This window comes from Cupressus sempervirens, chromosome 7 (genome assembly GCF_028749045.1).
Source record: "Cupressus sempervirens isolate cs-2001-9-10 chromosome 7, ASM2874904v1, whole genome shotgun sequence".
NCBI classification, from domain to species: domain Eukaryota; kingdom Viridiplantae; phylum Streptophyta; class Pinopsida; order Cupressales; family Cupressaceae; genus Cupressus; species Cupressus sempervirens.
This window is the reverse complement of record NC_143124.1, coordinates 863,584,300-863,607,160: the sequence shown is the minus strand read 5'-3', so window position 1 is coordinate 863,607,160 and position 22,861 is coordinate 863,584,300. Positions and strand designations below refer to the sequence as shown.

Genomic DNA, 22,861 nt, shown 5'->3' with positions numbered 1-22,861 from the left:
GGCAAGAAAGAGAGAAAGAGATGGGAACCCACGGCCACACCATTTACATGCTCGAGTTGAGGCTTGTTGGATTCCTCTTGTAAATATTTTAAATATTAATATTGATCGTTCATCATAGGGGATTCATGTTAGCATTGGTGAAGTTAGTTAGCATAACTTTCATATTAGATTATTCTTTAGTTCATAAAGGACTTTATACTAATAATTTAATGAAGCTAATTTTGCTTTTTCATGTTCTAGAGGATAGTTGTCTACTTGGTTAGAAAATGATTATTTGCAAACTTCATTCTTATGTGGTTGTAACTTTACTTACTAAGAAGCAAATAGATATTGATAGTGGCCACTAAACTTTGGTTATTTGATAAATTTTCTGGTTATATGACTTCTTGGAATCAATTACTTCTAGACACATTCCTAAGAACTGGAATGGCATAAGATTGTTTGGCTCAATGAGTTTCTTATAAAATGCAAGCTTCAAATATAATGGATAGAAGAAAATCACACAACATTTATCATATGTTATATCATTTGATTGAATGTGACAAGGTTTTATCTCTTGTGACTAATTTAAATGACCATACTTTATCCATATCCAAATGGAATCAATGATTTATTGCCATTGTACATAAAATTTATTTGTCCAGAATGATACATTAATGACCAACTTCTATTGTACATTATTAAGTTTATTGTTATTTTTCATTGACAACAATTTGAATGGGCTGAATTACGCTCAGCATTTTATATTCAGAAAGTAATAATCTAACGGGTCCTTAATGGGTTGGGGTAGTTCGAAATGAAAGATTATTTTTGAAGAGGCAGTTGAAAAAGAAATACTATTTTTGAATGGTTTCGTGATTTCAGGAGGAATTTCCAATGCATTTTGGAAATATTCAGGCAATCTGTCGACTAATTCACAAATTATGGAATCAAAAAATAGAAATTGACTTGACTTGCTGAGAAAATGCATTTCTTATTTGCAAATATTCAGGCGATCTGTCGACTATTTGACAAATTATGAAATCAAAAAGTAGAAATTGACTCGAGTTGGCGAGAAAATGCATTTCTTATTTGCAAATATTCAACAATGATCTTGAAACTCACAACACTATTTACAATTTATGCTTCTTTGTTGTAATATACATAACACGTCTGTTAGCAGTGTATAAAATAATCAGTATAAATACATGTAATTGTGAAGTTGAGCACAAGCATTAAACATTGTAGGAAAAGCCCTACAAAAAGTTTCACCCTGTCTTTCCCATTCTGTCAACAATCTAAGGCTGCTTCCCCAATGGCGACTTTGAAGAGAGAAAATGGTTCTGCCTCTATTCCTGATAGATCAAACAATCTCTGGGACGATGATTTTGTGCAATGCTTGGAAACTCCAAACGGGGTAACTTTTATGTTGTACTATAATTCCCATCAATTTTTTCCTTTGTAGATTGTTCTGCTATTTCTCATCCTTTCTGATTGTGTATCTTTTAGGAACTTGAATATCTGGAACGTGCTGAGACACTTGTTAAGGAAGTGAAAATCTTGTTAAAGGAAATGCAGACTCGAGATGGCTGTTAATTATTGTTAGTTGGACAGCTGTTATTTCTGATCCGGAAATAACAGTTGTATTTATGGGTAGCTTGGATAGCTATTCGTCCTTATCTATGTATAGCAGCATTAGTTATGGGTAGTTTGGACAGCTGTTTGTCCACTTGCCGAATTAGTAAATGGTTATTGCAAGGATAATTATTTACTAATTTTAGTGATTCCCTTTTGGACACCTTGCAACTAATTCTATTATTGGCTATCGAGTTGTCTTAATCTCAGTCATTGGTTTGATTTAATCTCGGTCGTTGGTTTTTTCAATAGGGTAGTATAAAAAGGGGTCATTGGGTCATTTGAATAACCAGTTTTGAAGAAGCATTTTGCAGTGATAGCAAATTGTCTTGCAGCGTTAGCAAGGGCGCAGTGTTAGCGTGAGGATAGCAGTGGGGAATATCAGCGGGAGAAATTAGGAGGTTGTCAGAGTTTTGCCAGTGAGAGGAAAGGAATTTTGTATCTCTTGATTTGCTGAAGTTTAATATAATTCCTCATCTGTAGAATTCGTCTTCCCTTAGGGATTTTTCTAGGGACAATTTGTCTGAAAATATTGTGTTCATTGTATTGTTTATTTCTTTCTGTATTATATAAGTGAAGTTGCAGTTGTGTTATTTTTCAATATTAGCTGGAAATTTGTTTTCAATAGTTTAATAATCATTTATGATAGGAGATTAATAATCAGTGACTGCAATAGATAACTTTTTCACATGGTATCAGAGCTTTGTTAAGGGTAGAAGAGTTTTGCCCTAGGAAAGAAATTTTGATCTCTTTAGATTTATTATTGCTTTAAACCCTTGAGATGGCTTCAACTGGTTTGAGAGATCAGGATAGATTGGATGGTGCCTCAAATTTTGGTATTTGGAAGGAAAGAATTTTTTTATTGTTGGAAGAGAATGGTATCAAGGATTATGCTACTAGTGTTGTACCTATACCAACAGATGCAACATAGCTTGCAACATATAGGAAGGACGATGCCAAGGCGAGGAGGATAATCCTTGATGGTGTCAAAGATTATATTGTTTCACATATCTTAGAGCTAGATACAGCGTAGAAGATGTGAGACACCATTCTGAATCTGTACCAGAATGCTACCACCAACAGGAAGTTGATTCTCAGACAGAACCTAAAGAATACTCGGATGAATCAGGGAGAAGACGCCACAAGTTACCTCACCAGGCTCGGACTTGTCAAGGATGAGTTAGCAGCTATTGGAGATAGCCCTAGTGATGACGAGCTAGTGAGAATAGCCCTAAATGGGTTTACTAAACAATGGAGTGTCTTTGTTCAAGTTGTCAGTGGACGAAATACTTTACTAAGTTGGGATTGACTATGGACTAATTTCACTCAGAAGGAGTTTAGACTAAGTCTTGTCAATGGTGCCAACAAGAGCCAAAAAAATGAAGTAGAACAAGAGAACGTTACCCTAGCAGGTAAAGGGAAAGAAAAGAAGGGATCTAGCAAAGGATCAAATTCACAAAGTGAGAAGAAGAAGAAGGGCCTTTCTAAGGTCAAGTGCTTTGGATGTCACAAGTTTGGTCACTATGTCAGTGATTGTGTAGAGAGGAAGAAGGGTAAGAAGTAGGTGGCAACTTCAACAAGTGTAGAAGAACTCTCCAATAGAATGGAAGATGAGTTTGTACTCATAGCTTGTATGGTTACCTCAACCTCATAGTGTGTTTGGTATATAGATAGTGGGGTGTCATTTCATATGACAGGAGTTAGAGAGTACTTCTCCAGTTACAAGAAGGAGGACACCAACATCCAGATTTCTATGGGAAACTTGTCCAAACTCAACCCTGTTGGGAAAGGGACTATTCAATTTTAGAGGGAGAATAGAAAGATAATTTCACTTCATGATTTGTTATATGTGCCAAGCTTAGGTATGAATTTGAGTTCTGTATCTATTCTTCAAGATAGGGGGTATAATGTACTCTTTAGAGGGACAAATTTCTTGATTAAGCACAAGGATTGGAAATCACCCATGACTATTGGAGTTAAGAGTGGTAACCTTTATAGATTGCAGTTTGATACTCCTAAGGAACTTATGAGCAACAGTAATCCTAGAGATCTTGGAGAGCTATGGCATAGGAGGATGGGCCATAGTCATCATGGAGCACTTAGATTGCTTCATGAGATGGTGAGAGGTGTTCCAAAGGTGAGCAAAGAGCATGACGATGTATGTAAGGGATGTGTGTTGGTAAAGTTTGCAAAAGCATCTTTTCCAAGAAGTGACACTAGATCTAAGGGTGTTCTTTATCTAGTACATTTAGATGTTTGTGGACCGATGTTGACGAAATCTCTCAGAGGATATGGGTACTATGTTACTTTTATTGATGATTTCTCTAGAAAGACCTAGATATACTTCTTGAAGACTAAGGATGAGGTTTTCAGTTGATTCCAAGAGTTCAAGGCTCTTGTGGAGAACTTGACAGGAAAGAAGATAAAGGTTCTTCGGTCAAAAAATGGAGGCGAGTACAAAGGAAATGTCTTCCAGGAGTTCTGCACTAGAGAAGGAATCAAGAGAGAATGGATTGTTCCTTACAATCCATAGCATAATGGAGTTGCTGAGAGGAAGAACCATTCTATATCAGAGGTAGCAAGAGCTATGCTACATGACCAGGACATGTCCCATTACTTATGGGCAGAGGCGTGTAATACAACAATCTACATTTAGAATAGAGTTCCACACAAGGTGCTAGGGAAGATGACACCAGAGGAGGCTTTCACAGGGAAGAAGCTAGATGTTAGTCACTTCAAGATATTCAAGAGTTTGGCATATTTCCATATTCCTAGAGATACACGTACAAAGTTAGATCAGACTGCACAGAGGGGGTACTTTTTTGGGTACAGTGAGACCTCAAAGGCATATAGGATTTTCATTCCGGGGACTAAAAGAATTATTGTCAAACAGGATGTCATGTTCATAGAGGACAAGGCACTCAGGAGATCTAGAGATTTCCCAACAGATGATTAGAGTGAGCAGCCAACAGAAGCTCCAAGACTAAGTCAAGAGCAACAAAGCTCAAGTACAGTTACTAGTATGAGTGTAGACTCAGTTAGTGAAGATTCACAGAGTATGGAGCAACAAGAAATGCATCTAGAAGACTTAGAGGTTGACATTTCATCCTCTACAATTGGCAGTGGGAACCATGTGGTTCCAGATACACAAAGGGATACTCAGGAGTTTGTGGGAGCTCCTAGGAAGAGCACTAGATAGCGAAGACAACTAACCAAGTTCAATGACTATGTGGCATTAGTTAGTTAGTTGTTAGATAGTGAGCCTTCTAGCTATCAGGAAGTTGTAGAACATTAGGTATGCGCGAGATGCTATGGTTGAGAAATATTCTTCAATAATGCAGAATGATGTGTGGGAGGTAGAACCTAAACCAAAAAATAGGGTTGTAGTTGGATCATGTTGGATCTATAAGATAAAGCACACTGCAAATGGTAGCATCGAGAAATACAAGGCGAGCTTTATGGCAAAGGGGTTCTGTCAGAAGGAGGAAATAGACTATGAGGAGACATTTGCTCATATTGCCAGGTATACTTCTATACAATCTGTAATCTCACTTGCAGCACAGATGGGATGGCAAGTCCATCAAATGGATGTCAAGACAACATTCCTTAATTGTGAGTTGAAGGAGGAGGTATACATAGAACAACCAAAAGGATTTGTAGCACACATCAAAGAGACCCACGTGTGTAGATCGAAGAAAACATTTTACGGACTCAAACAGGCTCCTAGAGCATGGTATGAGCGCATTGATACATACTTGCAGAAAATGGGCTTTGTGAAGAGTGAAGCAGATGCTAACCTCTACTACTTGATGGTTGGAGTTGAACTTCTCATTCTTGTTCTTTATGTGGATGACCTATTTTTTACAGGTTCACTAGGGTTCATAGTGGATTGCAAGAGGAACCTTGCAGAAGAGTTCGAGATGAAGGATTTAGGACTTATGCACTACTTTCTAGGCATGGAAGTGTGGCAAATAGATAGGGAGATTTTCCTTGGTCAAGGGAAATATTGCATTGAAATCTTGAAGAAATTTGGGATGGAGGATTGCAAAGCCATATCTACACCCACGATTATGAATTGGAGGAAGGTAGATACATCTAAGGAGAAGGATGTAGATCCCATTTTATATAGACAGTTGATTGGTTCGCTTATGTATTTGGTCAACACTAGGCCAGATATAGCATTTGCAGTTAACTCTCTTAGTCAGTTTATGGTTGAACCAAAGAGAATGCATTGGATAGTGGCTAAGCATGTGCTACGTTACTTGCGTGGTACAGTCGAGTATGGGATCATATAGGTCCAAGGTGAAGGCATTAGGTCGATAGGCTATACTGACGTAGATTGGGCTAAAAGTACAACAGACAAAAGGAGCACTTCAGGGTGTTGTTTCAGCTTGGGATCAGGACTTGTATCTTGGTTCAGCAGGAAGCAAAAGTCTGTGGCTCTAGGTTCAGCAGGAGCAGAATACATAGCAGCTAGCATGGTGAAATGTGAAGCTATATGGCTTTGAAAGTTGTTAGTAGCCTTGTTTGGTCAAAAGGTTGAGACTACTATGATACATTGTGACAATCAGAGTTGCATCAAGTTGTCTGAGAATCTAGTGTTTCATGATAGGTCTAAACATATAGATATTAGATATCACTTTATCAGGGATTGTGTATAATGAGGTATTGTTTGACTACAATACATACCTACAGATGAGCAGGTAGCAGGCATTCTGACGAAGGCTTTGGGAAAGGCCGAATTTATCTTTTTTAGAGATAAGATGGGTGTCATGCAGAACAGGTTCCTCGCTAAGAGGGAGTGTTAATTATTGTTAGTTGGACAGCTATTATTTTTGACTCGAAAATAGCAGTTGTATTTATGGGTAGCTTGGACAGTTGTTCATCCTTATCTATGTATAGAAGCATTAGTTATGGGTAGTTTGGACAGTTTTTTGTCCACTTGCCGAGAATTAGTAAATGTTTATTGCAAGGATAATTATTTACTAATTTTAGTGATTCCCTTTTGGACACCTTGCAACCAATTCTATTATTGGCTGTCGAGTTGTCTTAATCTCAGCCGTTGGTTTGATTTAATCTCGGTCCTTGGTTTTTCCAATAGGGTAGTATAAAAAGGGGTCATTGGGTCATTTGGATAACAAGTTTTGAAGAAGCATTTTGCAGTGATAGGAAATTGTCTTGTAGTGTTAGCAAGGGTACATTGTTAGCGTGGGGATAGTAGTGGGGAATATCAGCAAGAGAAATTAAGAGGTTGTCGGAGTTTTTCCAGTGAGAGGCAAAGAATTTTGTATCTCTTGATTTGCTGAAGTTTAATATAATTCCTCATCTATAGAACTGGTTTTCCCTTAGGGGTTTTTCTAGGGACAATTTATCCGAAAATATTGTGTTCATTATGTTGTTTATTTCTTTACGTATTATATAAGTGAAGTTGCAGTTGTGTTATTTTTCAATATTAGCTGGGAATTTGTTTTCAGCAGTTTAATAATCGTTTATGATAGGAGATTAATAATTAGTGACTGCAATAGTTAAATTTTTCACAATGGCGAACTCATCGAGTGGCTTGAGATGGTTGATGCATTGCAATGTCTCGAAGTAGATCGATATTTTAAGGCTGAGATAAAAGAGGCTCTTGATTTCATTTACCAATGGATCTTATTTCTCTTTTAATATATTTAAATGTTACAAAATATATGGAGGCAAAATAGTGTTGTTAATATCGATTACATATCTTGGTTTTTAGTGATACATATTCACATATTTATATTGTAAAAAATTATTCTAATAAATTTGATTTATAGTGAGTTCAAGGAGTTGAAAAAGGAACTGTCAATATTAATTTTAAGATTTAAATTAAGATTGACAGTATTTAAGTTTTATAAAAATTATTTTAAAATTTTAAATAGGGTATGACTTAAATAAGTTAAAATGGTATAAGACGGTATGACTTACCACTCTTTGGATCTAGGTGATGCTCATTGAGGTGAAACACCACTTTCGGGGAGGTCACCCATTGGAGTACTACTCTACCCAAAGCACACTTAACTAGATTTTCCTCCATGGTTAAACCAACTCTGTTTGCAACCCCATTTGTTAAACCTCCACCAAGTCTTGTGCCTTATGAACCATTCATTAGAAAGCCCCTTAAGCTCATCAATTGGTAGATATTTTCCACATCAAGTCAAATTGTGATACTTCTATCAGGATTTAATGTGTAGTTTAGAACTCATTGACTCATGTTTCAGGAGAGTGATCCATTGGATTTATGTCCCATAACAATAAATAGAACACTTAGCAGTCATTGGTTCTTGGTGATGCACACAGAGGTGAAACACCGCCACTTCTCAAGAGGTCATCTATCCTAGTTATGCTTCACTAGAGAGTTTCCTCTATGATGAAACTCACTCTACTTGCAACTCCATTTGCAAAACATTAACCAATTGTTGTGCCTTATAAACCATTCTTAGAAAGCCCCTTAAGCTCATCAATTGATAAATAAGAAACTACTAGAACAATACAGTTTGATTGTTATAATAACAATATATAGGAATTAGACTTCTTCTAAATATATATTATATATTTAGAATCATTTTGAACTATAAAAACAATTTAAATAACTTTATTTAATATATGAAAATAGATCATGGGATGAAAGTGTGGGCTTACTATTACACGGGGGGAGCGTTAATAGGAATTTGAGTGCTACGGCTTTAGGACTTCGGCTCCTTCAAATCCATCATTATGATGTCTCTGCAGGTATAAAATATTTCACTATATTACCTGCAATTAGGTTAACATTTTCCTTATCATATTTTTCTCATTCAATATCAATTAAGACTTCATTCATGCATTATACTATGAGAAGATGTATTGGAGAATTTCAAGGAAAAAGGTGGCCTATTCTTTCTCTACAAAGAAAATAAAGATAATAATCTTGTTGGAATATTTAATATAGTAGTTGAAGTTTTCCCCCTGAGCCAAACGTTCACCTACCACCTCTGACGCTCAGAACAGATAGAAAACATCAATACGATAGGTGAGATTTTTGAATTTGGAAATGAGAGGAAAAAACATTTTAGGTCAGAAGACAAAAGGAATGTTTCTACATTCAATTTTAAATCAAGTGTAGATCAAGCAGATCAGAGAGAAGTTGTAGAGCTGAGCTGAGAAAGAAGAGGAAGAAAGTTTGTGCCTGCAGTTGCACGTGTCTCCTCTGTTTATTCTGTGAGTTTGTTGTTATTTGGTTTTGTCTTGTTGAAGCAGTGATTTCTCCAAGCAACATTGTATGCAGCCATTAGAGTTGCAAGTTTAAAGTTTATTGAAGTTTGAAGTATTACCAGTTTAGGGTTATTTTAAAACTTTTCTAGTTGAAGCCGAATGCTCCCAGATTTTGTAATAGTTTAATGAAAGATTGAATAGCAAGAAAACAAGCATACTTGAATCTATTGATCTTCTCTTGTATGTTGCATTTGAAAAACTTGTTTAAAAGCTTAAAGCTTTGGCTCTCTGGTTTTAATGGTGAATGCATTCACGTTGAAATTTTCTAAGTTATAAACTTTAGTTGGAGTTGAGCTCACTTGGCATCTATTGTTGCCGAACATTTCTTTTGGAGCCGAGCATACTTGGCATCTATTGCTGCTGACCTATCAAGTGTCGAGCTCCTCTTTATGCCAAGTTCACTCAGCACCTGTTGCCTATCACTTGGCACCATCAAGTACCGAGCAACCTACTCCTCAGCACCATCAAGTGCCAAGTAAAACTGTCACTCGGTACCTTCATGTGTCGAGCAAATTTTTAGTGCCGAGTATAAATTTTGAGTTAGGGTTGTCAGTTTGAGATTTAAATTTTTAATTTATATTTCTCACATGATATCAGAGCTTTGAGGCACCACATCCATAGTGAGTTAGGGCATTTATTTTTTTGGGATATTGGACATGGCAGGAGATGCAGGAAAGATATGGCAGCAGCCACCATCATTTAATTGATAGAATTATGATACATTTGCAAAGAAGATGAAGACCATTATGGTTGCAAATGATTTGTGAGAGTTTGTGGTTAATGGATTCAATGATGTGACTGATCCAACTCAATATGATGCCCTCACAAATGCACAAAAGAGCCATTTGAAAGAGTCAAGGAGGAAAGATGCAAATGCATTAAGTCTTATTGAAGCAGCAATGACAAAGACAATTTTTCCAAAGATTGTAGTAGCAAATTATGCAAAGGAAGCATGAGATATCCTTGAGACAAACTTCAAGGGGACTGATAAAGTCTGTACTGTAAAGAAAAACATCATGAGGGAGTTTGAGAGCCTTCAGATGAAGGAAAATGAATCAGTTGCAAACTTCAGATCAAGGACCTCCAATGTGATTAACAAATTGAAGTCAAATGGAGAAGACTATCAAGAGTAGAGGATAGTGGAAAAGATATTGAGGAGTTTACCTCATAAATATGATCATTTGGTCATGACCATAGAAGAGGCAAAATACCTCACTGTTTTGACAATGGATGAGTTGATGGGTTCTCTTCAAACCCATTAGTATAGGATCAATAGATCTACATCTTCTACTTCCCAAGAGAAAGCATTCAAGGTTCAATCAAATCCAAGAGGAAGGGGGAGAGGAAGAAATTGCTCAGGTAGGAACTCCAGAGGTAGAGGCCAAGGAAACGGAAGACAAAGACTGCAGCAGAAAGCTCAGGAAGAGCAGATGGAGCAAGTAGCTCACACAATACTTCAAGAGGAGGTAAGGAAAACTACAACTCAAATAAGAGTAATGTAGAATGCTACTACTATCATAAATATGGGCATTATGTAAATGAATGCTAGAAGAACCAGACTGATCAGTCAGGACAAGCAAATGTGGTTGATGTGAACATGGGAAGTGGACCCAATGTTCTTGCCTTCATCATGTGTAATGTTGGTGAAGAAGGAAGCCATGAGGTTTGGTACCTCAACAGTGGATGTAGCAACCACATGAGTGGTAATGAAACCTTGTTTTCATTCATTGACAAGAGTTTCAAATCTGAAATTAAAATGGGTAACAATGGAACCCTACCAGTTGTGGGCAAAGGATCTATTATGGTCCGCACCAAGAAAGGTGAGACAAGGAAAATACAAAATGTGTATTTTGCCCCTAGTATGAAGCACAATTTGACGAGCATTGGTCAGCTCATTCAAAATGGATACAAAGTGCTGGTGGAGAATAACACGTGTGTGATTCATGAAAAATATGGGAGCAAGAAATTACATGTAACAGTTCAAATGACAAAGAACAATATGTTTCCCTTGAGGATAGAGACATGTTTCTCATCTCAAGTTGGTACTGCACCTCCCACACAATCAGCTTTAAGGAGTGTGATTGAAGACCCCTCATGGCTATGACACCTTAGGTATGGTCATCTTGGCTATGTTGGTTTAAATTTCTTGTCAAATAAAAGAATGGTAGAAGGTTTGCCATGGATAGAAAATTCATGTGACAATTGTGAGGCTTATATTTTGGGTAAGCAACATAGGCTTCACTTTAATTCTGAAAATTTTAGAAGAGCTAGATATCCATTAGAGTTAGTGCATACTGACCTAGTCGGTCCTATGCAAGTTACTTCCATCGAGGGGAGTACTTATTTCAAGACATTCATTGATGATTTGAGTCGTAGGACATGGGTGTATTTCTTAAAGAATAAATATGAAGTAATTGATAAATTTGTAGAATTTAAAGCCTAGGCTGAAAGAGAATGTGGACATTATATCAAGGTCCTAAGGTCAGATAGAGGAGGGGAGTATACCTCCAATTGTTTTGTAAATTTTTACAAGAAACATGGCATTAAGAAAGAGCTCACAGCCAGCTATACACCACAGCAGAATGGAGTGGCTGAAAGAAAGAACATGACCATTGTTGAAATGACAAGGAGCCTGATGAAAGAGTAAGGTATCCCAACTGAATTATGGGGAGAGGCTTTGGCAACAAAAGTTTACCTAATTAATAGGTGTCCTACAAAGGCAGTTCATGATAGAAATCCAATGGAAGCTTGGTCACGAATAAGATGGACAGTTGAAGACTTAAGGGTGTTTGGATGTGTAGCATATGCACATGTGCTTAAAGAGAAAAGGTAGAAGCTTGATGACAAAGGTGTGAAATGCATTTTTACAGGGTACAGCCTAGAATCAAAGGCATATAGATTGTATGACCCATTGAACAACAAGATGATGCTTTTAAGAGATGTTGAATTTTTTTAAAATCAGTCTTGGTATGGTTCAATTGATGAGTCACCAAGCACTTCTAGTAAAGTGCCAATTATGAGTGAAGAAGATGCTAATGAACAGCAAGAAGAAGGAGCAAGTACAAGAAAAGGAAAGCAGATTCAGTCATTGCCGAGCTCCTCTAGACATGACCAAGTGTCAGTTTTGAGTACTAGTAAAGACCAAGCTAGTTGGCAAAGTAGCAGCAGTGAAGATTCTGATCCCACACTCTCCTCCCTATTATCAAGAAAGACCAAGAGTCTTAGGGAGATATACCAAGATGAAAGGTATGAAGATTATGATGAGAGTGTTAATTTTGCATTATTTTCTCATAGTGATCTAGTATATTTTGAGGAAGCTATTAAGGAGAAGAAATGGTGTAATGCCATGGATGAGGAAATAGATGCCATAGAAAGGAATGAGACATGGGAGCTAACTGAATTGCCTTCAAAGAAGCACGTGATTGGAGTAAAATGGGGCTATATGACCAAATGCAATGCTGAAGATAAGATTGATAGGCATAAGGCAAGGTTGGTAGTCAAGGGCTATAAACAACAGTATGGAAGAGATTATGATGAGACCTATGCCCTAGTTTCAAGAATGGAAACCGTGCGTGCTATCATAGCAATTGCAGCTCAGCACAAGTGGAAGGTATTTCAAATGGATGTGATGTCCGCCTTCCTTAATGGTGTATTGAAAGAAGAAGTGTATGTGGAGCAGCCACCTGGTTATGAAGTTGCAGGTGAAGAACATAAAGTATATAGATTGAAGAGAGCTCTCTATGGGCTCAAGCAAGCTCTAAGGGCATGGTACAGTAGGATTGACTCATATTTGATGAGCAATGGCTTTAGCAAAAGCAATGGTGAGACCACTCTTTACATCAAGGCAACAGATGATAATGTATTGATTGTTGTCTTGTATGTGGATGATCTAATTTTTACTAGTAATGATAAGGCTCTAATTGGTGAATTCAAAGAGGCCATGAAAAGTTAATTTGAAATGACAGACCTAGGCCTCTTGAAGTACTTTCTAGGCATAGAAGTAAAACAAATGCATGATGGCATATTGATCTCTCAAGAAAAATATGTAGGGCAGATCTTGGAGAGATTTAAAATGTAGAATAGTAAGGCAACCCCCACACCAATTGCAATAGGTTTGAAATTGAGCAAGAAAGACTCTAGCAAGAGAGTGGATCCAACACTATACAAGAGTATAGTTGGAAGTCTAATGTATTTGATTACAACTTGGCTAGACGTAATGCATGAAGTAAGTTTGATTTCCAGATTTATGGAAACACCAAGGGATTCCCATTGGAAAGCAGGAAAAAGGATCCTAAGGTATGTGAAAGGTACCAAGGGATTTGAGATTTTGTATACTGCAGATCAAATGAATTCAAGTTGGTAGGTTATACTGATAGTGATTGGGATGGAAGTTTAGATGATAGGAAGAGCACTTCTAGATACATGTTTCATATGAGATTGGGTGCAATTTCATGGGCATCCAAGAAGCAACCTATTGTTGTTCAATCTACAGTAGAGGTTGAATACATAGCAGCAAATGCAGTAGCATGTCAAGCAATTTGGTTAAGAAGGATCTTCACATATTTGAATGAAAGGCAAGAGGATGGAACCAAAATTTATTGTGACAACATCTCATAAATTGCATTGTCCAAAAATCTAGTCTACCATGGGAGAAACAAGCATATTGAGATCAGATATCACTTCATCAGAGAGCTGGTGGAGAATGGGGATATCAAGATAGTTTTTTGCAAGTCTGAGCAGCAGCTAGCAGACATATTTACTAAGCGATTAGGAATTGGATCTTTTGTACACCTAAAAGAGTGTCTTGGTGTAGTTGATGTGGATCATCTGTGATCCTTATTTGTTTGGCTTGGGACAAAGGGGGAGTGTTGGAATATTTAATACAGTAGTTGAAGTTTTCCCCTTGAGCCAAATGCTCACCTACCACCTCTGATGCCTATAACAGATAGAAAACATCAATACGGTAGGTGAGATTTTTGAATTTGGAAATGAGAGGGAAAAAAATTTTAGGTCAGAAGACAAAAGGAATTTTTCTACATTCAATTTTAAATCAAGTGCAAATCAAGCAGATCAGAGAGAAGTTGCAGAGCTAAGTAGAGAAAGAAGAGGAAGAAAGTTTGTGCCTGCAGTTGCACGTGTCTCCTCCGTTCATTCTGTGTGTTTGTTGTTATTTGATTTTGTCCTATTGAAGCAGTGATTTCTCCAAGCACCATTGTATGCAGCCATTAGAGTTGCAGGTTTAAACTTTATTGAAGTTTGAAGTATTATTAGTTTAGGGTTATTTTAGGGTTTTTATGGTTGAAGCCGAATGCTCCCAGATTTTGTAATAGTTTAATGAAAGATTGAATAGCAAGCAAGCAAGCATACTTGAATCTATTGATCTTCCCTTGTATGTTGCATTTGAGAAGCTTGTTTAAAAGCTTAAAACTTTGGCTCTCTGATTTTAATGGTGAATGCATTCACATTGAAATTTTTTATGTTATAAACTTTAGTTGGAGCCGAGCTCACTCAGCATCTATTGTTGCCAAGCATTTTCTTTGGAGTTGAGCATACTCGGCATCTATTGCTACCGACCTATCAAGTGTCAAGCTCCTCTTTGTGCCGAGTTCACTTGGCACCTATTGCCTATGTCACTCGGCACCATCAAGTGGCGAGCAACCTGCTACTCGACACCATCAAGTGCCGAGTAAAATTGTCACTTGACACCTTCATGTGCCGAGCAACTTTTTAGTGCCGAGTATAAATTTTGAGTTAGGGTTGTGAGTTTGAGATTTAAATTTTTAATTTATATTTCTCACAAATCTGAATGAAGACCATGTAATGAGGAGCATGCTCAGTCTTTTAATATGTTCAAGTGTGGCATTTCCTAACAAAACAATTATGGAAGAGGCTAAAGTCTTTAGCTCTGCGTATCTTAAGCAAATATTAGAGAAACCTAGTCATACATATAAGAAAAGTTTTTTGAAAGTGGTATATTTTCCTTCATAACAAACCCATTCAACTCAAAGAATTCATTTAAGCAATGCTAGAATTAAAATTGCAAAGCAATGTTAGAATCTAAATCTACACACATATGACGATAACTTGTTTGTTGATTTGTTTTTCATGTTTCAATTTTGAAGGTTGAATACACGGTCTTCTATGAATGGTATCGAACATTTTCAAGATGGGAGACACGCAACTATATAGAAATATATGAGCAAGACATTTCGAGGTAGATGTTCTAAAATATTTCTTAAAAGAAAAATACTTTCTCATTAAGGGATTTTATCATTTTTAATTTTCTCAGCATAAATGATAAGAAGATTTTAGAGTTGGCCAAGTTGAATTTTAATATATTACAGTTTGTATACAAGAAGAAGATGAAGAAACTCTCTGGGTAATTATTAGTCTTTGAAATTGTTTTGTATTTTTATATTTTTTAAATAATTAAATAAAGCATTATGTAAATAAAAGTAATTGAAAAATAATAATAATTATTTTAATTAAATTTTAAAAGCTAATATTGATTGATTGTTATGACAGTTGGTGGACAGATTCTGGAGTATCGAAATTAATTGCAACTAGACAATGTACCATTGAGTATCTTTTGTTAGGAGTTGGTATTGCAGATGAAATGGAATTTAGCAGTTGCAGAATGGTTGTAGCAAAAATTACAACTATTCTTACGGTTTTGGATGACCTTTTTGATGACCACTTAACCCTTGAGAAAATTGAAATTATTACTAAGGCCATTATTCAAGGCTGGGATACTTGTATTATTATAAATATTCCCAACAATTTCAAGACAGTCATAGAATTTTCTTTTAAAACAATACATGAATTGGCCATTGATGCTACCATAAAGCAGGGGCATGATATGATGCAATTTATAACAAAAAAAAAAGTATATTTCATCCAAAAGTTATAAAGAAGAATGCAATTGTCATTTTAAATTAATAATAATGTCATATACAGGTAGGATTTCTAAGAAATATTTTTAAAAAATTATTCAATTGATTGAATTCTCTGATTTAATAAGCTTTTTTCCTTCTTTTGAAAATATATAGTATTCAATTAAAAATTTTAATAAGTGTTTTTATTTTTAATAAAAGACATTAATTTTGACATACATACATACAATCTTCTTTAGATTAAAATATACAAGGTTTATTTTTACTATTAAAGTGTTATTCTATTTATAATCACTTTTTTATATACACAAATAGTCTCTTTCTCATTAAATTGGATTCATTATATTTCAATTTTCATACTAAATAATAGTTTAGTCTTTAGATTTAATTTGGCTTAAGAAAAATGACACTATTTCATCTTCATATCAAATAATTATTGCAATAAAAATCAATTTTTAATAATCCAATAAAAGAAGATAAGTAATATATTCAATTTTATTAAATATAGTTTATAATGTAGATATATTGTATATAGTGGACAGATCATATTGAAGGATGCTTACAACAAGCTCGATGGAATCAAAGTGGATATGTTCCAAATTATAATGAATACATGAAGATTGCCGCAACAACTGCAACAGTTGGACCAATTGCATTGCATGCCATCCTCTTAGTAGCCCCTATTTTATCAGACAATGATATAGAGAAGATTTTTCAAAATCAATCAAGATTCCATGAGCTAATATGGTTGTGCACACATTTAGTTGATGATGTTCATGATTATAAGGTATTTAATTTTTTTTAAATAGATAGTGATGATAATGTTATTATGCTTTTAATGCTAACTTTTTTTTTCTTTTTTCTGAAGGATGATAAACTTAATGGACAATCATCATCAGCTATTTCCTCTTATATGAAGGATCACCCTGAGTTTTCAAAAGATGCGTCATTGAGTTACATCAGAGTGTTAATTATAGTTAGTTGGATAGCTGATATTTTTGACCCGAAAATAGCAGTAGTATTTATGGGTAGCTTGGATAGTTGTTCGTCCTTATCTATGTATAGCAGCATTAGTTATGGGTGGTTTGGACAGCTGTTTGTCCACTTGCCGAGAATTAGTAAATGGTTGTTCAAGGATAATTATTTACTAATTTTAGTGATTCCCTTTTGGACACCTTGCAACTAATTCTATTATTGGCTGTCGAGTTGTCTTAATCTCAGCTGTTGGTTTGATTTAATCTCGATCGTTGGTTTTCCCAAAAGGGTAGTATAAAAAGGGGTCATTAGGTCATTTGGAGAGACAAGTTTTGGAGAATCAGTTTGCAGTGATAGCAAATTGTCTTGTAGTGTTAGCAAGGGCGCAGTGTTAGCATGGGGATAGCAGTGGGAAATATCAGCAGGAGAAATTAGGAGGTTGTCGAAGTTTTTCCATTGAGAGGCAAGGAATTTTGTATCTCTTGATTTGCTAAAGTTTAATATAAATCCTCATCTGTAAAACTGGCTTTCCCTTAGGGGTTTTTCTAGGGACAATTTGTCTGAAATTATTGTGTTCATTGTGTTGCGCATTTCTTTCCATATTTTATAAGTGAAGTTACAGTTGTGTTATTTTTCAATATTAGCTGGGAATTTATTTTCAGTAGTTTAATAATCGTTTATGATAGGAGATTAATAATTAGTGACTATAATAGTTGATTTTTCACATGGTATCAGAGCATTGTTAAGAGTAGAAGAGTTTTAACCTAGAAAATAAATTTTGTTCTCTTTATATTTATTATTGCTTTAAACCCTTGAGATGGCTTCAGCTGGTTTGAGAGATCAGGATAGATTGGATGGTGCCTCAAATTTTGGTGTCTGGAAGGCCAAAATTTCTTTATTGTTGGAAGAGACTGGTATCAAGGATTATGCTACCAGTGTTGTACCTGTACCAACAGATGCAAAACAACTTGCAGCATATATGAAGGATGATGCCAAGGCGAGGAGGATAATCGTTGATGGTGTCAAGGATCATATTGTTCTACATATCTTAGAGCTATATACAGCGAAGAAGATGTGGGACGCCATTCTGAATCTGTACCAGAATGCTACCACCAACAGGAAGTTGATTCTCAGAGAGAAGCTAAAGAATACTTGGATGAATGAGAGAGAAGACATCACAAGTTACCTCACCAGGCTTAAACTTGTCAAGGATGAGTTAGCAGCTATTGGAGATAGCCCTAGTGATGACGAGCTAGTGAGAATAGCCCTAAATGGGTTTTCTAAACAATGGAGTGTCTTTGTTCAAGTTGTCAGTGGACGAGATACTTTACCGAGTTGGGATTGAATATGGACTGATTTCACTCAGGAGGAGTTTAGACTAAGTCTAGTCAATGGGGCCAACAAGAGTCAAAAAAATGAGGTGGAACAAGAGAACGTTGCCTTAGCGGGTAAAGGGAAAGCAAAGAAGGGATCTAGCAAAGGAACAAATTCACAAAGTGAGAAGAAGAAGAAGGACCTTTCTAAGGTCAAATTCTTTGGATGTCACGAGATTGGCCAGTATGTCAGTGATTTTCCAGAGAGGAAGAAAGGTAAGAAGCAGGTGGAGGCTTCTGCAAGTGCAGAAGAACTTTCCAGTAGAATGGAAGATGAGTTTGCACTCATAGCTTGTATGGTTAGCTCAACCTCATAGTGTGTTTAGTATATAGATAGTGGGGCATCATTTCATATGAAAAGAGTTAGAGAGTACTTCTTCAGTTACAAGGAGGAGGACACCAACATCCATATTTTTATGGGAAACTTGTCCAAACTCAACCCTGTTGGGAAAGGGACTGTTTAGTTTTAAATTCCACTTCATGATGTGTTATATGTGCCAGGCTTAGGTATGAATTTGATTTCTATATCTATTCTTCAGGATAGGGGGTATAATGTACTCTTTAGAGGGAAAAATGTGTTGATTAAGCACAAAGATTGGAAATCACCCATAACTATTGGAGTTAGGAGTGGTTGCCTTTATAGATTGCAGTTTGATACTCCTAAAGCACTTACAAGCAACAGTAATCCTAGAGATCTTGGAGAGCTATGGCATAGGAGGATGGGCCATATTCATCATGGAGCACTTAAATTGCTTCGTGAGACCGTGGCAGGTGTTCCAGAGGTGAGCACAGAGCATGATGATGTATGTAAGGGATGTGTGTTGGGGAATTTTGTGAAAGCATCTTTTCCAAGTTGACACCAGATCTAAGCGTGTTCTTGATCTAGTACACTCAGATGTTTGTGCACCAATGTCAACGAAATCTCTCAGAGGATATGAGTACTATGTTACTTTTATTGATGATTTCTCTAGAAAGACCTGGATATACTTTTTGAAGACTAAGGATGAGATTTTTAGTCGATTCCAAGAGTTCAAGGCTCTTGCGAAGAACTTGACAGAAAAGAAGATAAAGGTTCTTCAGTTAGACAATGGAGGTGAGTACAAAGGAAATGTCTTCCAGGAGTTCTGCACTAGAGAAGGAATCAAGAGAGAATGGACTGTTCCTTACAATCCATAGCAAAATGGAGTTGCTGAGAGGAAGAACTATTGTATATCGAAGGAAACAAGAGCTATGCTACATGACCAGGACATGCCTCGTTACTTATGGGTAGAGGCGTGTAATACAACAGTCTACATTCATAATAGAGTTCCACACAAGGTGCTAGGGAAGATGACACCAGAGGAGGCTTTCACAGGGAAGAAGCTAGATGTTAGTCACTTCAGGATATTTAGGAGTTTGGCATATTGCCATATTCCTGGAGGTACACGTACAAACTTAGATTACACTATAGAGAGGGGGTACTTTGTTGGGTACAGTGAGACCTCAAAGGCATACAGGATTTTCATTCTGGGGACTAAAAGAATTATTGTCAGACAGGATGTCAAGTTCATGGAGGACAAGGCATTTAGGAGATCCAGAGATTTGCCAGCAGATGATTAGAGTGAGCAGCCAACAGAAGCTCCAAGACCAAGTCAAGAGCAACAAAGTTTAAGTACAGTTATCAGTACGATTATAGACTCAGTTAGTGAAGATTCACAGAGTATGGAGCAACAAGTGCAACAATAAATGCATCTAGAAGACTTAGAGGTTGACATTTCATCCTCTACAGTTGGTAGCAGGAACCATGTGGTTCCAAATACATGAAGGGATTCCTAGGAGTTTGTGGGAGCTCCTAGGAAGAGTACTAGACAGTGAAGACAACCAGCCAAGTTCAATGACTATGTGGCATTAGTTAGTCAGTTGGTAGATAGTGAGCCTTCTAGCTATCAAGAAGTTGTAGAACATCAGGTATGGCAAGATGTTATGGTTGAGGAATATTCTTCAATAATGAAGAATGATGTGTGGGAGGTAGTACCTAGACCAACAAATAGGGTTGTAGTTGGATCAGGCTAGTTCTATAAGATAAAGCACGGTGCAGATGGTAGCATCAAGAAATAAAAGGCATGGTTTGTGGGAAAGGGTTTCCCTTAGAAGGAGGGAATAGACTATGAGGAGACATTTGCTCCTGTTTCCGGGTATACTTCTATATGAGCTGTAATCTCACTTGCAGCACAGATGGGATGGAAAATCTATCAAATGGATGTCAAGACAGCATTCCTTAATGGTGAGTTGAAGGAGGAGGTATACATAGAACAACCAGAAGGCTTTGTAGCACACAACACAGAGACCCACGTGTGCAGATTGAAGAAAGTATTGTACGGACTCAAGCAGGCTCCTAGAGCGTGGTATGAGCGCATTGATAGATACTTTCAAAAAATGGACTTTGTGAAGAGTGAAGCAGATGCTAACCTCTACTACTTGATGGTTGGGGGTGAGATTCTCATTCTTGTTCTTTATGTGGACGACCTATTTCTTACAAGTTCATTAGGGTTCATAGTGGATTGCAAGAGGAACCTTGCAAATGAGTTTGAGATAAAGGATTTAGGACTTATGCACTACTTTCTAGGCATGGACGTGTGGCAGAAAAATGGGGAGATTTTCCTTGGTCAAGGGAAATATTGCATTGAAATCTTGAAGAAATTTGGGATGGAGGATTGCAAAGCCATGTCTACACCCATAATCATGAATTGGAGGAAGGTAGATACAACTAAGGAGAAAGATGTAGATCCCACTTTATATAGATAGTTCATTGGTTTGCTTATGTATTTGGTCAACACGAGACTAGATATAGCATTTGCAGTTAACTCTCTTAGTTAGTTCATGGTTGAACCAAAGAGAATGCATTGGATAGCGGCTAAGCATGTGCTATATTACTTGCGTGGTATAGTCAAGTATGGGATCAGATATGTTCGAGGTGAAGGTATTAGGTTGATAGGCTATACTGATGCAGATTGGGTAGGAAGTACAACAAACAAAAGGAGCACTTCAGAGTGTTGTTTCAGCTTGGCATCAGGAGTTGTATCTTGGTTTAGCAAGAAGCAGAATTCTGTGGCTCTAAGTCCAGGAGAAGCAGAATACATAGCAGCTAGCATGGTGACATGTGAAGCTATATGGCTTCGAAAGTTGTTAGTAGCCTTGTTTGGTCAAAAGGTTGAGACTACTGTGATACATTGTGACAATTAGAGTTGCATCAAGTTGTCTGAGAATCCATTGTTTCATGATAGGTCTAAACATATAGATATTAGATATCACTTGATCAGATATTGTGTACAAAGGGGAGTTGTTTAGCTACAGTACATACCTATAGAGGAGCAGGTAGCAGACATTCTGACTAAGGCGTTGGGGAAGGCAAAATTTATCTTCTTTAGAGATAGGTGTCTTGCAAAACAGCTTCCTCGCTAACAAGGAGTGTTAATTATAGTTAGTTGGACAACTGTTATTTCTTACCGAGAAATAGCAGTAGTATTTATGGGTAGCTTGAATAGCTGTTCATCCTTATCTATGTAAAACAACATTAGTTATGGGTGGTTTGGACAGCTATTTGTCCACTTGCCGAGAATTAGTAAATGGTTGGTGTAAGGATAATTATTTACTAATTTTAGTGATTCCCTTTTGGACACCTTGCAAACAATTCTATTATTGGCTGTCGAGTTGTCTTCATCTCAGCCATTGGTTTGATTTAATCTCGATCGTCGGTTTTTCCAATAGGGTAGTATAAAAAGGGGTCATTGGGTCATTTGGAGAGACAAGTTTTGGAAAATCATTTTGCAGTAATAGAAAATTGTCTTGCAGTGTTAGCAAGGGCACAGTGTTAGTGTGGGGATAGCAGTGGGGAATATCAGCGGGAGAAATTAAGAGGTTGTCGGAGTTCTGCCAGTGACAGGCAAGGAATTTTGTATCTCTTGATTTGCTGAAGTTTTATATAATTCCTCATCTGTAGAACTGGTTTTCCCTTAGGGGTTTTTCCAGGGACAATTTTTCCGAAAATATTGTGTTCATTGTGTTGCACATTTCTTTCCATATTTTATAAGTGAAGTTCCACTTCTGTTATTTTTCGATATTAGCTGAGAAATTATTTTCAGCAAATTAATAATCGTTTATGATAGGAGATTAATAACCAGTGACGGAAATAGTTGATTTTTCACACAAAGGACTTCTTAATCAATAGCTTAAGGAATTGAATGGGAATTTCTAAACCCAAATAATATCTATCTTGATTGGGAGGAGCTGTGTTTCAATATAAGCAAAGGAATGCAATGTTTCTATGTATTTGGAGATGGCTTTTGCTATCACGATAAAGGAGTCAAAGAGCGAGTATTTAAAGTACTTATTGATCCAGTAAAAATATAAAAACTGTATCAAGGAATTTGGAGACGTATTTTTCTATCATGATAAAGGAGTCAAAGAGGGTCTATTTAGAGTACTTATTTAGAGTACTTATTGATCTACTAAAATAAGTATGTATTGAAAGTTTGGGTCATAAGATATAAGCATTTGGTTTGTGTTCTTCTTAGAATATATTATATATTTAAAAGATGTACCCCTTTTCTATTGTAAATTTTCTTTCACAAAAAGTCATCTAAATTATCATTGTAGTACAATATACTTTCAAAATATGCAATTGTCAAAAAAATTCATCTAGTTGAAATAGTTTATTTGAATGAGATGTAAACTTTAATTATGAATATTTTG

At 36.5% G+C, this 22,861-nt stretch overlaps 1 protein-coding gene across 1 annotated transcript; it reads left to right on the top strand.

Annotated features, from left to right (window-relative positions):
• Window positions 1-1,231: 1,231 nt before the first annotated feature.
• Window positions 1,232-22,592, top strand: LOC149550201 (alpha-humulene synthase-like). The gene is made up of 14 exons (XM_089795041.1): window positions 1,232-1,396; window positions 1,489-1,567; window positions 7,154-7,255; window positions 8,248-8,367; window positions 8,477-8,574; window positions 10,539-10,552; window positions 14,715-14,859; window positions 15,012-15,103; window positions 15,179-15,268; window positions 15,415-15,775; window positions 16,318-16,569; window positions 16,651-16,746; window positions 20,481-20,511; window positions 22,344-22,592. Exons 1-14 carry the CDS (start codon window positions 1,295-1,297, stop codon window positions 22,517-22,519), a joined length of 1,758 nt encoding a protein of 585 aa, XP_089651167.1. The 5' UTR covers window positions 1,232-1,294; the 3' UTR covers window positions 22,520-22,592.
• The last annotated feature ends 269 nt before the right edge of the window (window positions 22,593-22,861 follow it).